The sequence below is a fragment of the Molossus molossus genome, unplaced genomic scaffold, assembly GCF_014108415.1.
Source record: "Molossus molossus isolate mMolMol1 unplaced genomic scaffold, mMolMol1.p scaffold_m16_p_10, whole genome shotgun sequence".
Classification (NCBI taxonomy): Eukaryota; Metazoa; Chordata; class Mammalia; order Chiroptera; family Molossidae; genus Molossus; species Molossus molossus.
In genome coordinates, this window is record NW_023425345.1 from 20,908,324 (window position 1) to 20,929,236 (window position 20,913).

The window sequence follows — 20,913 nt, forward strand, 5'->3', positions numbered from 1 at the left end:
AAAACTTAAAAATCACAGAATTTTTTAAAAATTGAGATATTTTTAAACTTAAAAACATAATACAAGGATGTTCCCCTATAGCCCTTTACCTAGTTTCCCCCAAAGGTAACTTACATAACTACAGTACAATATTAAAACCAGGAAATTGACAATGGTAAAATCCACAGAGCTTATTCATATTTTGCCATTTTTACATGCATTCGTGTGTGTGTGTCTTTGTGTGCGCCTGCATAGTTTTATGCAATATGTGTGTAGATTCCTGTCACCACCACCACAGTAAGGGTACAGAACTATTACATTACTACAAGGCTCCCTTGTCTGTTTCTTTATAGCCACACCCACACCATCCCTAACCCTTAGCAACCACTATTTTTTAATAACATTGACTAGGACATTTAATACTAAGTTAAAATGTAGCAGTAATAGTGGGCATCCTTTTCTTGTTGCTGATTTTATTTATTTTTAAAATATTTTTCTTTATTAATTTTAGAGAGAGAGGAAGGGAGATGGAGAGAGATGGAAACATCGATGAGAGAGAACACTGATTGGCTGCCTCCTGCACACCCCCACTTAGGATTCGCTGGCAACCTGGGCATGTGCCCTGACCAGGAATTGAACCAGGACCTCCCAGTCCATGGGAGGACGCTCAACCCACTGAGCCACACTAGCCTGGCTAACAGGTTTTATTTTCATCACAAATAGGAGTTGAATTTTTTATTTCCCTTTTCTATATCGACTAAGATAATCATGGAAAGCTAAACCCTCATCTTTCATAATAGGAAGCTAATACTTGTCTAAACCTGGTAAATCATAAAGAGTAGCAGGGCATATTTCAAATTATGATGACAAATACCAAAATACAATTAATCTTTGAACATACTGGGTTTGAACTGCACTGGTCCACTCATACATGGATTTTTTTTTTCAATATGTACAGTAGTGTGAATCTACTTTTCCTGATTTTAATAACATTTATTTTTCCTCTAGCTTACATTATTATAAGAATACAGGCTAGCCCGGTTGGTATGACTCAGTGGTTGAGAATTGACCCATGCACCAAGAGGTCGCTGGTTCGATTCCCAGTCAGAGCGCATGCCCATGCCCATGCCCATGCCCATGCCCATGTTGTGGGCCAAATCCCTAATGGGGGCCTGCAGGAAGCAGCCAGTTGATGTTCTTTCATTGATGTTTCTATCTCTCCCTCTCCCTTCCCCTCTCTCTAAAATCAATAAAGAAAAAAAAATTATACTTGATTTTTTTTTTTTATTCTCACCCAAGGACATTTTTCCATTTTTTGTACAGATAGAGTGGGAGGGAGTGAGAGGAGAGAGAGAAACATCGACATGAAAGGGACACATCGAGTGGCTGCAATCCACACGACCAATCAGGGCCAGGGACAAACTGCAACCGAGGTACACGCCCTTAGCGAGAACCAAACTCGGGTCTCTCTGGTCCGCAGGCCAATGCTCTAATCGCTGAGCCAAATCGGCCAGGGCTATACTTGAATTTTTGACTGCTCAGGGACCAGTGCCCCTAATCCCCAAGTTTAAGGGTCAGAGTAGTTCAAAGATGTGAAAGCCTTTCATTCTGGGAAGCTAATTTAGAGGATAGACTGGGTAAAGCAGGGAACTGCTGTTTTTGTCATACAATTTTCCCTTCTTGATTAACTATATGAATATATTACCTTGATTTTTTTAAATTAAAGCTTAATTTAGAAATCAATCTTTAAGTCTCCCACCTCATTTTTATTTTTTTAAAGATTTTTTTTCTTTATTGATTTTTATAGAGAGAGGAAGGGAGAGAAAGAGATAGAAACATCGATGAGAGAGAACATCGATTGGCCACCTCCTGCATGCCTCCCACTGGGGATCAGGCCCATAACCTGGGTATGTGCCCTGACCAGGAATCCAACTGTCGACCTCTTGGTGCATGGGTCGACACTCAACCAATGAGCCACACTGGCCGGACAGAAGTTTCTAACATGTAGCCAGGATTGAACAACTCTGGTCTACCAGGTTAAAAATAAAAAAATAAAAAAAAATCTTAAGCGCCCTGGCTGATTTGGCTCAGCAGTTAGAGCATCAGCCTGCGGTCCGGAGAGAACCGGATTCGGTTCCCGCTAAGGGCACATACCTCGGTTACAGTTTGTCCCCGGCCCTGGTTGGGTCGTGCAGGTGGCAACCACTCGATGTGTCCCTTTCATGATAATGTTTTTCTCTCTCTCTCTCCCTCCCACTCTATCTGAACGAAAAATGGAAAAAATGTCCTCAGGTGAGGATTAAAAAAAAAAATCTAAGTTCTTCTTCCTGGTTGGACTCCTAAAAACAGTTATTTGGCACTGTTTTTACTATCTAAACTTACTTCCTATTACTAGAAAAAGACGACTTATGTGTTAATGATCATTAACTTAGTCCTATGCACCTGTGTCAGTAGTGCCCACCTTTGCTCACATGTCTGTGTTCCCATAACAAGGCTGCTCCCCATTCCCCTACCCACCTGAATTATTTATCTATCAAAGCTCTTGCCCATAGATATTATTGTTCACACTTAACATCGATTTCCCATGTCCATCAGCTGAAACTTTCTAAGACTTAGTTCAAATGTCATCTTTTCAACAAATACCTTGTCTGACTGCCCCCCAACCAAGAAAGAACTCTTAGAAGTCTCTAGTTTTCCTATGCAATTACCATATTCAAATTCATAGTTTACATTCATATCTCTTAAGTAGAATGAAAGCCAGAGTTAGGAATCAATCCTGACTTAGTGATTTATGTCCCTCCAAATAACCTTGCACATAATGATTCAGTGTTTATTGAATGAAAATGTTACATATTGTTTCACATATAAAACTAAGGTTTGCCCTGGCTGGTTTGGCTCAGAGGTTAGAGGGTTGGCCTTCAGACCAATGGGTTGCAAGTTCAATTCCCAGTTAAGGGCACATACTTGGGTTGCAAGTTCGATTCCTGGCCCAGTGGGGGGTTGTGCAGGAGGCAACCAATCAGTGTGTCTTTCTCACACTGATGTTTCTCTCTGTCTCTCCCTCTCTCCCTTCAACTCTGTCTAGAAAGCAATGGACAAATATCCTTGGGTAAGGATTAAAAATTGAAATACAAAAATAAAACAAAATTGTTCTGTCCTTGAAAACAAGACGTTTTGTATTTTCACAGCGGAAGTATTTTATAAATACCTATTGAATTGAACTATCAATTTCCTCTTCACTAATAATGACATATTCCACTAAAACATGTATATATATTCTTTAGAGCACCTTGCACTTAGCAGTCTCAAATATTTAATTTTTTCCTCTCCAGTCCACTAGATCATGTCAGGTATTCCAGAGCCACTCATGTTTCTCATCCACCTCTCCATTTTTTAAAATATTTTTTATTAATTTTTGAGAGAGGGAGAGATAGAAACATCGATGTGAGAAACATTAATTGGCTTCCTCCTGCATGCCCCATACTGGGGATTGAGCCCACAACCTAGACGTGTGCCCTGAATGGGAATCGAACTAGGACCTCTCAGACCATAGCATAATGCTCAATCCACTGAACCATACCAGCCAGGCATCTCCATTCATATATCTAGCTCCTCACCAGCCATCCCTTTGAAAACTCTCTCCCATGTTATGAGTCCTGGCACTCTTCAATATATACATTTCCATTAAGACCCAGGATCATAATGTATGTTCATACATACCCATTAATCCATTTCTCTGAAACCCACTTTTCACTTAACAAGTACTTGTTAATCTAGGTTCACTTCTGTTGCGCCTACCAGAAGATAGTCCCAACAAAGGAATGAAATGTTACTAAGGTAGACTGCATGCTGCTCCCGATTCAAAAATGAAGTGTTGCCCAGCTGGTGTGGCTCAATGGTTGAGCATATAGACCCATGTACCAAGAAGTCGCCAGTTTAATTCCTGGTCAGGGCACATGCCCAGGTTGTGAGCCAAATCCCAGTGGGGGCATGCAGGAGGAGGCCAATTGATGTTTCTCTCACATAAATGTTTCTATCTCTCCCTCTATTTCTGTGGCCCTAGGCAAAGTAGTTAACTTCTATGAACCTTAGTTTTAGAATTAATTACCCTAATTAACCTAAAAATCCTCCTAGGAAACACAAATAGCACTTTTTATTGATTTTTTTTTTTGAGGGAGAGAAATATCAATGTGAGAGAGAAACACTGACCAGCTGCCTCCTGTATGCCGCCTACTGGGAATCAAGCCCACAACCTGGGCATGTGCTGACTGGGAATCAAACCGGGACCTCAGTCCATAGCACAACACTCAGTCAACTGAGCCACGCAAGCCAGGCACAAATAGCACTTCTTTTTTTAATTTTATTGTTTTCTTTATTGATTTCATGTGCCCTGACTGGGAATCGAACCAGCAACCTTTTGGTGCATGGGTCGACGCTCAACCACCGAGCCACACCGGTCGGACACCAAATAGCACTTTTAATTCTTTTTAAGATGATAATTGGCTCAGCGGTTAGAGCGATGGCCTGTGGACCAGAGAGTCCCAGGTTCAGTGCTCACTAAGGGCACATACCTCAGTTGCAGTTTGTCCCTGACCCCTTTGGGGTCATGTGGGTGGCAACCACTCGATGTGCCTCACATCAATGTTTCTCTCTCTCTTCCTCCCTCTCTCCCTCCTGCTCTATCTAAAGATAAATTCAAAAATGTCCTCAGGTGAGGATAAAAAAAAAGATAATTACCCAAAATTAGAGGACTTATACTTTGAAAAAGCAAGAGCCTAGAAACAACCTAAATGTTTATCAGAGTCGAAATGGTTAAATCATTGATACATAATGTGACATAAAATAATATCCAAGTTATATTAAGTTAAAATGCAAGGTACAGAACTGTGCATGAAATACAATTATTATTATTATTTTTAGATAGAGTGGGAGGGAGAGAGAGGAAGAGAGAGAAACATCGACGTGAAAGGGACACATTGAGTGGCTGCCTCCTGCACGACCCAATCAGGGCCAGAGACAAACTGCAATCGAGGTACATGCCTTTAGCGGGAACCAAACCTGGGTCTCTCTGGACCACAGGCTGACGCTCTAACCACTGAGCAAAACTGGCCAGAGCCAATTTTTTTTTTTAATCCTCATCTGAGGATACTTTTTTCCATTTATCTTCAGATAGAATGGGAGGGAGGGAGAGAAAGAGAAACATTAACATGAGAGAGACACATTTACTGGTTGCCTCTCACATGACCCCAACCAGGGCTGGGGACCTAACCACAACCAAGGTGCGTGCCCTTGATGGGAATCAAACCTGCGACTCATTGGTCTGGGGCCAACGCTCTAACCACTGAGAAAACCGGCTAGGGATGAAATACAATTTTTTTAAGGAGATAGTTTTTAATATAAACTTATATACCCACAGTATAGAAGGAGTAAGAATCTTAGAAGAACGGTTGCCTCTGTGAAGGAACCCAAAAAAGTCATATGAGAAAACTTCATGATTACCCTTTGGTAATTTTTCAATTTGCATTGTATATATGAAAACATTTTTTTGTAATTACTAAGAATACACACACATAGATGTACAAGACTCAGCTCAGTTTTACAGATCACAGATCTTCCAGGGCAGGGACCAGGCTTTTGAAACTGTTAAATTACCAAGATGATTCTGATGCTGTCAGGCTTAGGAACCACCCAGGCAAACCACTAGTACTTAATGCTTAATATTAAAGTGTACATGTGAGGCTATAACTGTATAACCCTAACTAGAAAAGTATATGCAGGGAGTGGGTCAAAGATATATTACGCTTTTTTGTTTCTCCTACAATTCTCAGCTCAGAAAAGTTACCCAATAAATATTTTTTGATAGAATAGTACAGAAATACAATTCCAATTTTCAGTTACATTTCATTCCAGTGTGGATTTTAAAAATATATGTAACATTTAGCATTATGGGGCAGTTAAAAATGACCACTTTCAATACATGAAACTCAAATGTCAAAAAGTATCACAATTTTTCTTTTTTAAAGGTCATAGGTATGGCTAGACTGCAAAGGGCAAGTGGTAAAATCCAAATCTAAGTCACTAAGACTTAGGAATGAGTCAGACTTATTAGGCTGAATGAGTAAAAGTAGCATCAGAAAACAGTGTGGCCCTGGCCGGTTTGGCTCAGCGGTTAGAGCGTCCACCTGCGGTCCGGAGAGACCCGGGTTCGGTTCCCGCTAAGGGCATGTACCTCGGTTGCAGTTTGTCCCCGGCCCTGGTTGGTCGTGCGGGTGGCAGCCACTCGATGTGTCCCTTCGCGTCGATGTTTCTCTCTCTCTCTCTTCCTCTCTCTCCCTCCTACTCTGTCTGTACAAAAAAATGGAAAAATGTCCTCGGATGAGGATTAAAAAAAAGAAAACAGTGTGGATAACAGATTCTAAAAAAAGCCCCATTTTATTACAGAGAGCATACAAATCCCTCTCCTCAGAGGGAAAAGTACTATTTCCCTTCTCCTGGATGGTAGATAGTGAGCTACTTGGGTAAGGCCCAACCATGGCTCCTGGCCATTATTCTTGTCTCCCCCCCCCACAACAGCACACAGCTCTGGCAGAGATGCTGGCCAAACCTGACCTTCAAGATGTCAAGAACTGCTTGCACTGGCCTTGCACAGACATTAAGTGGTTGAAGTCATATTGGGCCTTACCCAGGTATCTCACTTCCACAGTCCCCAGCTTTCTTTACTACCGGTACTTTCCATGTCGGTTAAAGTGTTTGTAGAGATAGCTGATGCGTTTGTTAAGGTTGTGCAAGTCATCAGTGAACATCCGATTTCCAACCATTTTCTTCTTTCGTATACAACGCTGCAATTCATTCCCCTTCCAGCCTCGAAGCCATCTGGGGCCCTTGATTAGTTCTTTGGGATGCTTTTCAAAATTTCCTGTGTATGTGAGAAAACATGTTAGTTCCAACACAACACAGCCAGGACCAGCTAAACCTTCAGCACACAGTTGCACCTTTCTGAGCAGCACCTACAGACAAGACACACTACACTACAGCTATCAAGACCACAGACTTTGGAGCCAGACTGAGATTCAAATTCGGACACTGCCATTTACTAGCTTTAGGGAAATCAACCTAACCTCTTTATGCCTCAGTTTCCTCACCGGTAAAGTGAAACGGTTACTATGCGGATTACATGAGTTAATGCATGCAGGGCACTCACAACAGTGCCTAATATAACGTAAATAGCTACATAAGTGTTTGCTCTTGCTATTGAGCACGCACCATTACTACACAGGTGGGGAAAAAAAGATAGTTGTTACGGCATAATTGCCATTCTTAAATTATGTACAATGGAGTCGAATCTTACCCAGGATCCCGATGTTATCATATACCCCAAACATAGCCCTCTTCTCGTTCCAACGATCAACCACTTTGGGAGCCGGGACCGTGAGCCTTACAAAATACAATTCAGGAACACCTAGGGATGGGGAAGAAAGAGAATGAATCCAGGCCGCTACTGAGAAGCAGTTCTCAGAGCGTCTCTTTACATCCGCCACTTACCCAGAGAGAAACTTCTGCAGGCCAGCGGCACCCAGCTCCATAGGCGCCTTCCTGCGCCCCCAGCGAGGCTCCCAGCCATTATTCTCGTCTCTCGCCTACAACAGCACACAGCTCTGGCAGAGAGTGCTGGCCAAACCTGACCTTCAAGATGTCAGGAACCGCACGCGCTGGCCTTGCACAGACACTAAGTGGTCGAAGCCATGTTGGGCCTTACCCAGGTAGCTCTGGGCGCAGGGAGCTCCTAAGCTCCTCCTTTGCCAACCATAAGCCCCGCCTTCTGAGTGCTGACGCGCGGCGGCCCGCGAGTGTCACTCACACCCTGCCCCGCCTAGGTGCTTCCGTTCTGCCAACCGGAAGTTTTGGAGCGACGGAAGAGTCAAGGAAGTCACTTTGTCGCCTATGGCTTCTCAAAACTGAATTTCAAGAAAATTCACTCTTCCGTTTCCTTTGCCGTTCCTCAACTGTGAGGGAGATGAAGGTCCAGACCCTGGAACCCCGAGCTTCCTTTTTCTACGCCTCACAGTTTTTGCGCTGTCGCTTTTTTTATTACCCCTGTTATGCCGGAGAGGAAATCGGGCTCAGAATGAAGTTACCTGCTGGACGTCACACAGCAGAGGAAATGGCGGAACCTGGACTAGATCCTAAAACGTCTAAATCCCGGTTTGGACATGCCCCCTGTCCTGGGGTTGACTGAGTGGGTCACTACCCCAAGGGCTCTACCACTGCCCAGGTAGAAATGCGGCATCTCTGGCAGACATTGCCGGGGCCTCCTCCCCACCGACTGGGGCAAAGGACCCTTTAGGGAAGGCGGCAGCCACGGACGAGGAAGGCTGGGGTCCAGATCCTGGGTCTAAGCTCCGCCCCTCTCTAGGCTGGCTGTGCGGCCGGGCTTCCGGGCCCTGCGCTGTGATTGGCCGGTCTCTGCAGCGAGCGCCGTGATTGGCCCCCTTGCGGCCGTTGAGATTTGAACTCCACATTAATGGCTTTGCCCGCGCGTCTCCTGGCTCAGAGGCAGGTTTTTGCCCCCGCCTGCCGGGGATTGGCCGGTTTCTCTGCGCGCTTGAGTGCTGCCTCGCTGATTGGTGCGTATTATGCATGCCCGGTTTCCTTCTTCATTTCAGCTCCACAACCGGAGTCCCAGGAACGGCCGGTGAGGTTGTCGGGTAAGGTGGTGTTAATGGCGAGCGGATAATGAAGGACTGGGAAGACAGGGTACGGGCCAATGTGATGCGGTGTTAGGCAGAACACGAGAGGCAGGGAGGTCAAGTGGGTATATCCTTGGGGTACGATTTGGTAGGAACAGTAAGTCTGATAGATCTACAGCAGAATGTGCGCAAATCGCTTAAGCTTTCTTAGTCTCATTTTCCTCATCTGTAAACCGAGCTGTATTATGTACTCCATGACAGTGCGATTTGGAGAATTAGATCGGATATGATCTATTCCAATAGCCTAACAGAACCTGGCACACAGTAAACAGGTAATAAATGTTAATGCTCTCCCATTCTGGAGCTAGGAAACCCACTAGCCCATGCCAGGCCACTGTTCTGGCCTCAGGTGAGACATTCTTAAGCTTTACCCATAAAAACATATAATTATGCAAACACAAGGCATTGATATGCCACTTTACAGTTCTTTACACACTTTAATACCCCTTGACTCATTAGGTCCTCAGGGCAACTATGTTAAGTAATCAGAAACTAGTAACCCCATTTTACAGATGAGGCCCATGACATGACCAAGTGGCAGAGTCATGAGTAAAATTAGATTCTACTCCAGGGTTGATCTCACATCCTCTAAGATAAAGTTGTTACCTTGATGTAAGACAAAAAAGTCATTATGTGTAGGGTGGGAGAGGGGGAAAATAGAACTGGAAGAAAAGACAGGCCTTAGATACAACCCTGACCTATTTTCTGTTTGGTTTCTAGCCCTGTGAGCCAGTAGGAAAAGGATGTCTCCCCAGCTGTATGAGTTCCATCTGCCCTTAACTCCAGAGGAATTGTTGAAAAGTGGAGGGGTGAATCAATATGTTGTGCAGGAGGTACTGTCTATCAGAAATCTTCCATCACAGCTTAAAGGTAAGACTCCACTACTGCCACTGTGCCTAGCACTTCAGAACAACCATCCCACATGTAATTAAACTGTCTGTCTGTTCCACTATACCGCTAAGCTCCATGAGGGCGAGGAAACTGTCTTTCGTATTCCCTAATATTTTCTCCCTAGCACCACATGGGGTGCATTACAGGAAGAGCTCACTCTTTAGCTACCTTATCTCAGTTATTCAATAAACAGCCTTAGTATTTATGGGGGGAAATTATTTCAGGTCTTTATCTCTTACCATATGCCAAAATAAAGTCCTGGTGGATTTAAGAGTTACAGAAGATAGCTTTCCCGGAGTGTTTGGGACTTGGCCTGACCTGTTTCAAGTAACACTTTTTAGAGTCTAAAACTTTTATTTTCAAGAGTGTGCAATAATGGAAAAAATATATATGTACAGCTACAACACTGCATAATACATGTGCAGTGCAGTTACCCATGAAAACCTGTAGATGACCAAGAACAATTTATGTATTATCAAGCAAGATCCATAATGTCACTGTACTTACTGGAAGTGGTCTTATATCAGTTAGATTGCTTTGGAGAGGTACACAAAGTAATGATTAAGACTCTGGAACCAAGCTGCCTGAATTCAAATCCTAGATCTACCACTCTGACCTTTGACAAGTTACTTAGTCTCTCTGTGCCTTAGTTTCCTTATATGTAAAGATAAGAATAATAACCTACTTCATTTACTGTCTTCTACAACAAAAAGTGTCAGTTTCAGTTAATGCAGCGGCTTGATAATCCAACTCCTGCTTATCTCCTTTTAGCTTTCCCATCGTGGTTGCAAGATGGCAGCTCCCTGAACAGAAGTAGAAAAGGGGATTTTCTATCTTGTACTTTTTCTTTCAGCTCTTTAAAAATTTTTCTTCCCAACAGATTTAGCCAGAATGGGATTATGTGTTATTTCCCTAACTAATTACTAGTAAGGGAAATGGAATTACCAAAATTGGCTAAATTGATCAAGATAATTATCTAGGAGCCTCCCTAAACCTGGAATGTCACCATTTGGTAAACAAGGAAGAAGGTATAGTGTGGAGGTCAACTGACTGATGGGTGGCCAACCAACGGTGTCACAGATAGACTGTTCTGTCCTTATTGCATGAATATCATCAGTTGCACATGCTGCACTATATAGCAAACTATTCTTTAGTTTTTATAATGCTTTTTTGTTTGTTTGTTTGTTAATCCTCACCCGAGGATATTTTCCCACTGATATTTAGATAGAATGGAAGAGAGGGAGGGAGGGGGAGAGAGAGAGAAAGAAACGTCAATGTGAGAGAGACACATCGATTGATTGCCTCCCACACCACCCCGACTGGGGTCAGGGATAGAACCTGCAAACCAGATACGTGCCCTTGACCAGGAATCGAACCCATGATCCTTTGGTCTGCAGGCCGACACTCTAACCCCTGAGCCAAACTGGCCAGGGCCATGATCATTCTCTTTAAGAGTCTTTTTAGCCCTGGCCAGTTTGGCTCAGCGGTTAGTGTGCCCGAGGACCAAAGAGTCTCGGGTTCTATTCCAGTTGGGGGCATGTGCCTCAGTTGCATTTCAGTCCCCAGCCCTGGTCGGGGTCATGTGGGAGGCAACCAATCGATGTGTCTCTCTTTCTCCCTCATACTCTATCTGAAGATAAATGGGAAAAAGATCCTCTGGTGAGGATCTTTGAAAGAGAGGGTTTTTTTTAGCCTGGCCGGTGTGGATCAGTGGATCAATGTTTCTCTCTCATTGATGTTTCTATCTATCTCCTCTTCTCCCTTCTTCTCTATCTAAAAAAAAAAAATCAATAAAATATATATATATATATTTTTAAAGAGTCGTTTTATATCAGTTGCATTGCTTTTGGTATTTAGAACCCTAAATACAAATTATATAAATATACAAAGTCAGATCATTTAATTTGTTCAACAATGATGTACTGATGATATCCTACGTGCCAGGCACTGTTCTAGGCACTGGCAACACAATAGTAAACAAAATAGACAAGATGACAGTTCTCTCAAGGCTCTCAACAAGTAATAAATAAATATGGAGTGTGCCAGATGGTTTTAAGTGCCAACAAGAAAAATAAAGCAAGATACAAAAAGATATGTACCAGGGAAGGGACTGGCATTTTATGTTGGATGATCAGAGAAAGCTTGCTGATAGGTGACATTTGAGTAGAGACCTTAAAAATGAAGGAGTGACCTATATTTAAATCTCAAGGAAGGGCATTCCAAGCAGACCAAAAAAACCCAGTGCCAAAGCCCTTAGGTGGGAAAGTGCCAGTGTGGTTGGAGTGGAAAAAAGGTCAAGTGGGAAGTAGTACAGATTATTCTAGAACCTTGGTCCTCAAAGTGTGATCTTCAGGACCAGCAGCATTAGTTATCAGGATTTAGGAGCATTTAGAAAAGCTGGATGAAGAAACATCCCAGAACCACAGAATCAGAAAGTTCATTTTTTTAAGATCCTCAGGTAATTTAGATGCACATTTAAGTTGGAAAAGTATTGGTCTGGAGTCTTGTAGATCATGGTAAAGACTTTAGTTTCAATGTGAGTCTGAAAGCCATTGGGTTTTGAGCATGGAAGTGACATGCTTTAACCTTTTTTTTTTTTTTTAATCCTCACCTGAGGATATTTTTCCATTTTCTGTTCAGACAGAGTGGGAGAGGAGGGAGGGAGAGAGAGAGAGAAACATCGATGTGAAAGGGACACATCGAGTGGCTGCCACCCACATGACCAACCAGGGCCAGGGACAAACTGCAACCGAGATTCGTGCCCTTAGCGGGAACCGAATCCGAGTCTCTCTGGACCGCAGGCGGACACTCTAACCGCTGAGCCAAACCAGCCAGGGCAGTTTAACCTTTTAAAGGGATCACTATCTACTCTGTGGAGCAGAGACTAAAGAGCAAGGAAAGAAGCAGGGAGGCTAATTAAGAGGCTAATACAATACAATAGCTTGCCTGTGGTAATAGCAGTGGAGGGGATCATAAAGGGTTAGATTCTGAATTTTTTTTTTATTGATTTTAGAGATGGAGAGGAAAGGAGAGAGAGAGAAACATTGATTCTTCTGTTCATTTATGCATTCATTGGTTGCTTCTTATATGTATAGGATCAAACCTGCAACTTTGGTACATCAGGATGATGCTCTAACCAACTGAGCTACCTAACCAGGGCCTGAATATATTTTGAAAGTAGAACCAACAGGGCTGTTGTTGGATCAGATTAGATTTATAGGGCTAGAAAAAGAAAAATCTGGGATTACAAAGCGTTTTGACTTGAGCAGCTGAAAAAATGTAGTTGTCAATGCGACAAGGATATGAGAAGAGCAGGTTTATTTATTATGGTTAATCCTCACCCAAGGCTATTTTTCCATTGATTTTTTTTTTTCTTATAGAGTGGAAAGGAGGGTAGGGGAGAGAGAGACATCAATTGGTTTCCTCCCACATAACCCTGACCAGGGCATGGATAGAACCTGCATTCCAGTTATATGCCCTTGACTGGGAGTCAAACCCGAGATCCTCTGGTCTGTAGGTCAGCGCTCTGACCACTAAGGCAAACCACCCAGGGCAAGAAGAGCAGGTTTAGTCTGTGGAATTCAGGGGAGAGGTCCCAGCTAAAGATATTTTAGATTTAATATTCAGCATGTAGAGGGCATTTAAAGCCATGAGATTAGAGTGAAAGTAGATGGAGAAGAAAAGCAATTTGAAGTCATAAGACCAGAGACAAGTCCAAAATTTAAAGGCTGGAGAGATGAGAAAGAACCAGTAAAGAAACTGAGGACGAGTTATTGAGGCAAAAAGTGAATGAAGGAGCTGAATGGAAGATACATTAAGAGAACATTTCAAAAAGGAAAGGAGATTAACTGCACGTTAAGATTACTGGATTCAGTAATGTGGCAGTTGCTGGCAACCATGATAAAAGCTGGTTTAGAGGAATGGTGGAATAGGCTTATGAGAAAATAGGAGGAGAGAGATTAGAGATGGTAGTAAGTTTAGATAACTTTTTGTTTTGCTTTAAGGAGTATCAAATGAGGTGGTAGCTAGAGGTGGGTGGATTTTTTTTGTACAGTGGGCAGCATCACATGTGTCTGTGCTGAATGGGAATGATCAGAGAGGGAAAAGCTGATAATGCAGAAGGGAAAGGAAACAATTATTGCAACAATATCCTTTAGTAGGTAAGAGAGTAGTAGGTGATCTGGTGCCCAGGGGGAGGAGATGGTTTTATTAGAGCATAGACCATTTACAGCAGCAAAATAGAAAGTAATCTGAGCACAGATGCAGGTAGAACTTGGAGCAGCTGAAAGTTTTCTCCTATCCCCATTCTATTTTCTCAGTGAGAGAGGAAGTGATGCCTTTAACTGGGGGTGAGGTGGGAAAGATCTTGATGTGATGAACAGAGGAAAGTGTGACACATTGCCTAGAAGAAAGTGAATAGGCCTAGGAATTTGTAATAGGCTTATCAGGAAATAATAAGTCACACGTTTCAAGTGAGAATAGTCAGCATGGTAGTGTGTTTTTTTCAAGCCATTTTTAATTGTGTGATTACATGAATGGAGTAAGCAGTCAGTCGGTTTTAATCTAGATTTGCCAGGGAAGTAAATGTGTTACTAGTGGAAAAAAATAGAAATATCATGTCTAACAACAGAGGCATAATAAGTTCATTAAGATACGTACGTTTGCCCTGGCCGGTTTGGCTCAGCGGTTAGAGCATCGGCCTGCAGTCCAGAGAGACCCGGGTTCGGTTCCCACTAAGGGCATGTACCCCGGTTGCAGTTTGTCCCTAGCCCTGGTTGGTCGTGTTGGTGGCAGCCACTCAATGTGTCCCTTTCACATCGATGTTTCTCTCTCTCTGTTCCTCTCTCTCTCTCCCACTCTACCTGAACAAAAAAATGGAAAAATGTCCTCAGATTAAAAAATAAATTAATTTAAAAAAGATACATACGTTAAATGAAATGTTATGCGGTCATTAAAAATTGTTTACGGAAGTTTTATTCATTTTTTTCAGTATGTTTTTATTGATTTTTAGAAAAAGAGGAAGGGAGAGGGAGATAGAAACATTGATGAGAGAGAAACATCAATCGGCTGCCTCCTGCACACCCCCCCACTAGGGACTGAGCCCAAAACTCTGGCATGTGCCCTGACTGGGAATCAAACCAGTGACTTTTTGGTGCATAGGTCAACACTCAGCCACTGAGCCACACCAGCTGGGCTACAAAAGTTTTATAATTGTATTGTAATCTTAAGTTTTAGAAAGACTGGGAATTGAACTGGTGACCCCTTGGTGCATGGGTCGACACTCAACCACTGAGCCACACCAGTGAGGCACCAAAAAATTTGTTCAAAGCCCTGTGAGATATCTGTTATTACTCCCAATATACAGAAGAGGAAACTGAGACTTAGTAAGCTAAGTAGCTTGGCCTAGTAAATGTTCAAGCCAAATGTAAACCTAAAGCAGTGTGGCTTCAAAGTGAAGAGGGATATGATCCAAGAGAATTAACTGATTGTAATTTTTTTAAAATAGATTATTGGTAATCTTTGATATAATCATTGTTGGATTGGTAAATCTTAAAAACTAGATTGCAGGGAATTGAGAGAAAGATTAGACAAAATTTAAAAGGGATATGGTAGCAAGATCAAATGAAAGGCATTGAGCCCTTTTCTTTGTTTTAAAGAAGGGAGGCCTGAGCATGTTGGCAGGATAAGAGCAGCAAGCCCCCCAGAGGATAAAGCCAAAGATGAAATACAGGAAATAAATCTTTGATTCATTAAGACAGGTTAGCTTTAGAAGAGAAAATCCTTTCACTTGAGACTCAAGGGAAGAATTGGAAGATGTTGGCAGAGTGATTTGTAGATAGGGTGACAAGATAATATGAGGGATCCCATGCTTTGGGTCTCATTAGTAAGTGTAGAAGGAATGATAGAGATAGAAAAGTCACCATTTAGTAAATACCACAGTAATAATTGTGGCAGGCAAGAATCATAACTTAGCCCTGGCCGGTTTGGCTCAGCAGTTAGAGCGTCGGCCCGCAGACCAGAGAGTCCCGGGTTCAGTTCCCACTAAGGGCACGTACCTCAGTTGCAGTTTGTCCGTGGCCCTGGTTGGGGTCATGTGGGTGGCAACCACTTGGTGTGTCTCTCTCACATCGATGTTTCTCTCTCTCTCTTCCTCCCTATCTCCCTCCCGTTCTATCTGAAGATAAATGCAAAAATGTCCTCGGGTGAGGATTTTAAAGAAAAAAAGAATCATAACTTAGATGAGGGGGCAAATATGATGAGAAATGAGATATTTGCATAGTTTCAAAGTATCTCCCCACAGGATACTTATTAATTGCAAAGGGTAAAAAGGTAACTTTACAGTGAGGACACCAGTAAACACTACCAAGTAATCAAAGTTAACATCACCAGTAATAAGACACAGACATCGCGTACTTCTTTGTATGATGCATCCCTTCCATGGTAATTTGTGAAAAATGCATGACCTCAGTCTACTGATGAGAAGATATCAGACAAACCCAAACTGATGGACATTCTATAGAATAACTGGCTAGTACACTTCAAAGGTGTCAAGATCATGAAAGACAAAGATTGAAGGAGACATGACAACTGAAAGCACTGTGGTATGCTAGATTGGATCCTGAACCAGAAAAAGGGGCATGGATAGAACAACTGGCAGAATTCAGATAAGGTCTGTAGATTAGTTAATAGCATCGGATTAATTAATTTTAATTGCTTCATTTAGAATAGGTCTTTGTACCATGTTATATATGTTAACATTGTCTGGGAGAAAGTACAGGAACTCTGTATTGGTTTTGCTATATCTGTAATTTCGAAAAATAAAGAGTTTGTATTCACTACTAACTACTGTAAGTTGAACAAGTCACATAACTATTCTGACAATTTCTTTTCCCATAAAATAGGCATAATTCTGTCTGCTTTGTATAGCTCAGAGATAACGATGAAATTCAAGTAAGGCTTTAATTATAAAATAGAACAAAATGTAATATATTATTATAATAGGTTACACTGAAATGATTATTTCTTTTGTGATTCTACCAACAAAAGCAATAAACTCAATGTTCTGCCCTGAATAGAATTTACCAAAAAGGCCTCTCCCCTCTGATCAGTTTCTTTCATCTTTATAGCATTTCAGGCTGCCTTCCGAGCTCAGGGGCCCCTGGCAATGCTGGAGCACTTTGATACTGTCTATAGCATTCTACAGTAAGTAAAGCGCTCACTGATGCTTTAAAAAGAACCGATGGATGTTTGACCTAACTTTGCATGTTAGTCCTAAATTTCCAAGTCATGTGCACTGATAAATGGTTCTGCATGCTGATATCTCTCCTGATGAGCATTTACACCAGCTTGCCACCGTATTTATTCATTTGAGCAATTTCACATGTATTTTTAGCCATTAGATTCTTCAAGTTAGATGTGATATGTTAGAATGGGCTCTGCAGGTTCCTGTCTCACTCCTGCACTTTCTTTCCCTTGTAGTCACTTTCGAAGTATAGATCCTGGCCTCAAGGAAGATGCCCTGGAATTCCTGATAAAAGGTGTTTGGGACTGGGGGAAGGCGGTAGGGTATAGAAAGTGTTTGTTGTTTGTTTATTTACTACATTATCAGCCACATGATGATATCAAGGCTGTGGTGATTCAGTTGGTTTGGCTAAGTCTGGGGAACTTTGACCTATTAAGGTCTGTAATCTTGGTGGACAATACAGAGTTATGTGTGTTCACTGTAAGGGCAGACCGACAAGAAATTCTTCCTGCTTTTGAACTATTTCTCTTTCATAGAGATGATTCTTCCCAGTTGCCAGGAAGAAACTGTGGTAACTGGAGTGAGAAAGTAGGAAGAGACAGGGCATGTTCATGGTATCAGAGTCAGGGGTCTCAAAGGACTTAGCTTGTGTTGTGACCACTGAGAGATGAAACACAGATCTTTGGTAATCTGATGGCTGCAAATGCAGGGTGTTTTGAAGTTGGGGTATTATGAGGAAAGTGATGAAACTGACTCCAGATTTTGTCCTTTGCAGTGGTATCCCGTCATGCTCAGGAACTTCCAGCTGTCCTAGATGATACAACTTTGAGTATATCAGATAGAAACGCCCACTTAAATGCCCTCAAAATGAACTGCTATGCTCTGGTACGCCTCTTGGAATCCTTTGAGACCGTGACCAGCCAGACAAGTCTCGTGGACCTGGACCTTGGTGGGAAGGTAACTTGGAGTTCCTGACTCATTTAATATGGGTCCTGGAAGGATGGGGGAATTGATAGAAGAGAATCCAATGATTCTGAGATTCCTTTCTGTTCTTATTTAGGGTTTATGAGGAAGTGCTCAGAAGTATCACAACATACCCTTCTGTGACAGGCAGCTCTTTTATACTTTAGAACTTGTAATACTTCTGTGTTACCTTCTACCTGTCTCGATGCTGGTTAGTTTAGGCACTCAGACTAGCAGATCTTGACTCTCTCTTTTTTTCCTAAATGTATACATGATCTTTTTTTAGGGTAAGAAAGCCCGGGCCAAGTCAGCCCATGGCTTTGACTGGGAAGAGGAGAGGCAACCTATTCTTCAGCTTTTAACACAGCTGCTTCAGTTGGACATTCGTCACCTGTGGAACCACTCAGTAATTGAAGAGGAGTTTGTCAGGTAGGCAGTTAAAATTACGACAGACAAAAGGCTTTCATGCTAGACCTGCCTTTTAAATACTTAATTTCATGCCTCAGTTGTATGTGTAAAACGTAGACATATACTCATAACATTGAGTTATTAGGAAGTAGATAATAAATGTTAGAAACTACTGTGGATTTCTCGCCTTTTATTTTATTTTATTTTTAATTTCTCATTTTAATACCAATGTATTCATTCATGAAACAGTATTTACTGAGAATCTCCTGGGTGCATGGCTGTTATCTTTAAAGGCACTGGAAACAAACTTTCTGCCCTCTTAGTTTATATTATAGAGCAGAAGCCAATTTTTAAAATAAGTAGAACATATAGTATGTTTTATGGTATTTTACTATGGGGAAAAATGGAAGCAGGGGACATTTGATGGAAGAAGGTTGTGATTTTATTTATTTATTTTTTTAATCTTCATTTGAGGATATATTTTTTCCATTGAATTTTAGAGAGAATGGAAGGGAAGGAGTGGGGCGGGGAGAAACAATAATGTGAGAGAGACACAGCAACTGGTTGCCTCCTGCATGTGCCCTGACCAGGACCAGGGATCGAACCTGCAACTCAGGTACGTGCCCTTGACTGTGAATCGAGCCCAAGACCCTTCAGTGTGTGGGCCAATGCTCTGTCCACTGAGCCACACTGGCCAGGATGAAGGTTGTGATTTTAAAATCAGTTGTTCTGGCAATGTCTCTTTGTCAGTGACATTTGAGCAAAGACCCAGAGGAGGTAATCAGAGCCATGAGACTATCTGGAGGAAGAGCAAGGGTAAGGAAAGGGAACAACAAAAGCAAAGACCCTGAGGAGGGCGTGTGTCCAGCGTATATAAGGACTAACAATGAGGCCAGAGAGACAACAGCTGAGAAGAGGGATAAGCTATGAGGTCAAGGGGGCAGTGGGCAGCCAAACTATGCAGATCCTTGTAGGCTATCATGTGACTGGCATTTCCTCAGAATGAGATGGGACCCCTCAAGGGTTCTAAGTAGGACATTAGGTAGTCTTTTTTTTCTTTGATTGATTTTAGATAGAGAAGAAGGGAGAGGGAGAGAGAGAAACATCAATGAGAGAGAACATGGACTGGCTGCCTCCTGCATATCCCCTAGTGGGGATCAGGCCCACAACCTGGGCATGTGCCCTGACCAGGAATTGAACCAATGACCTCTTGGTGCATGGGCCGATGCTCAGCCACTGAGCCAGGCTATTAGGTAGTCTTAATTGCTCTTTACAGGGTCACCCTTGCGATTGTGTTGAAACAGACTATGGAGGAAAAGGAGGGAAGCAGCTAACCAGTTAGGAAGCTTTTGCTATAACTTGGGCAAGAGATGATGGTAATTTAGACCAGAGAGTAGTAGTGGAGATGAGAAGTGGTTGTAGTTCACAGTTTTTCTAACGGTAGAGCTTGCAAGATGAGGTGACAGATCTGTGTAAGGTTTGAGGGAGAGTGCGTCGAGGATGGTAGTCTAAACATTTGAAAGAATGGAATTGCCTGTAACAAATATGGGGGGGAGCTGTGGAGGCGTGTTTTGGGGGGAACAATTAGAAGTTATGTTTTTTATATATACAAAGTTTGAAGTACTAATTAGACATCCAAGTGATGTCAGATGCAGATGTAGAATGTACAGATCTGGAGTACAGGAGAGAGGTGTGGCCTAGAGGTACACATTTGGGAATACATGTATTTATCACTATGAGATTACTAAGTCAGTAAGTAGCTACACTAGAACAGAAATCCAAAGACTATACCCTGAGGCACTCCAGCGTTAAGAAGGTGGGGTGATGAAGAGGGACCATCCAAAGAAACAGAGGGGAGTTTGGCATTCTGGAAGCCAAATGAAGCATGTTTCAAGGAGAAAGGAGTGATCGACTATGTCAAATGGAGTTGAAAGGTCAATTAAGATGACTTTGTCCACCCCTGTATTCCTGTTCTGTACAGGCATCATAACTGGTTGGAAGTTGGTAATCTTAAAGGACCAAGTACCTGTCTGGGGTCAGCAAAGCAACTTGGTGTAGATGGTGGTAGATAAAATGAAGAAAACTAGAAGACCCTGACTTTGGAGGCATTAGAAATAGAACAAATGAAGCAGAGCCCTAATATAAATGAGTCTGGACAACTGATTTCCTCAACTCACTTTCTTCCTTTCTCAGTTTGGTCACTGGTTGCTGTTACCGCCTTCTGGAGAACCCCACCATTAGTCACCAGAAGAACCGCCCCACCCGGGAAGCCATAACACACCTGCTTGGTGTAGCCTTGACACATTATAACCATATGCTCAGTAAGTTAGCCCTTCACTTTGTCCCATCTTTTTCATTTTGCCCATAGTTTCTCATGTTTTGTACTTCCACAGGTGCCACTGTTAAGATCATCCAGATGCTGCAGCACTTTGAACACCTGGCACCTGTACTGGTGGCAGCTGTGAGTCTGTGGGCAACTGATTATGGAATGAAGAGCATAGTGGGAGAGATTGTAAGGTAACTAACTCTTCCACTTCTAAGTTTCTAATTCTCGTTTTTCTCAGGGAGAAGATAAAGATTGAAAATACAGTATATTCTCTATGCAACACTAGATTCCTTCAGCTATTAGACATCAGTCTTACCTTCTCTTACTGGGAACTTACTATCTTGCTCTGGCTGTGT

At 42.3% G+C, this 20,913-nt stretch overlaps 2 protein-coding genes and 1 non-coding gene across 8 annotated transcripts in view; 2 read left to right on the forward strand and 1 right to left on the reverse strand.

Moving 5' to 3' along the window:
- Positions 1-6,376: 6,376 nt before the first annotated feature.
- On the reverse strand, positions 6,377-7,740 carry MRPL51 (mitochondrial ribosomal protein L51). Its single transcript, XM_036251952.1, has 3 exons — positions 7,522-7,740; positions 7,328-7,438; positions 6,377-6,895 (listed from the first exon to the last, which is right to left on the reverse strand). The coding sequence occupies exons 1-3, from the start codon at positions 7,598-7,600 to the stop codon at positions 6,699-6,701; spliced, it is 387 nt and encodes a 128-aa protein (XP_036107845.1). The 5' UTR covers positions 7,601-7,740; the 3' UTR covers positions 6,377-6,698.
- A 155-nt stretch (positions 7,741-7,895) lies between these two features.
- NCAPD2 (non-SMC condensin I complex subunit D2) overlaps positions 7,896-20,913 on the forward strand; it is a 28,896-nt gene continuing 15,878 nt past the window's right edge. For 3 of the 6 annotated variants that reach the window (XR_004958310.1, XM_036251684.1, XM_036251683.1), the window contains exons 1-8: positions 7,896-8,684; positions 9,447-9,596; positions 16,745-16,820; positions 17,097-17,155; positions 17,636-17,817; positions 18,110-18,252; positions 20,425-20,552; positions 20,625-20,748. Coding sequence is in view for 5 of the 6 variants with exons in the window: in XM_036251684.1 (XP_036107577.1) it covers positions 9,470-9,596; positions 16,745-16,820; positions 17,097-17,155; positions 17,636-17,817; positions 18,110-18,252; positions 20,425-20,552; positions 20,625-20,748 (839 nt within the window). In the remaining variant the exon portion in view is untranslated. Of the gene's footprint in view, positions 8,685-9,446; positions 9,597-16,744; positions 16,821-17,096; positions 17,156-17,635; positions 17,818-18,109; positions 18,253-18,799; positions 18,848-20,424; positions 20,553-20,624; positions 20,749-20,913 lie in introns of those variants that run through there. The other 3 variants (XM_036251685.1, XM_036251686.1, XM_036251687.1) reach the window with 3 other exon arrangements.
- On the forward strand, positions 17,226-17,559 carry LOC118624910. Its single transcript, XR_004958563.1, has one exon. It is a non-coding gene; the product is annotated as a small nucleolar RNA U85 (small nucleolar RNA).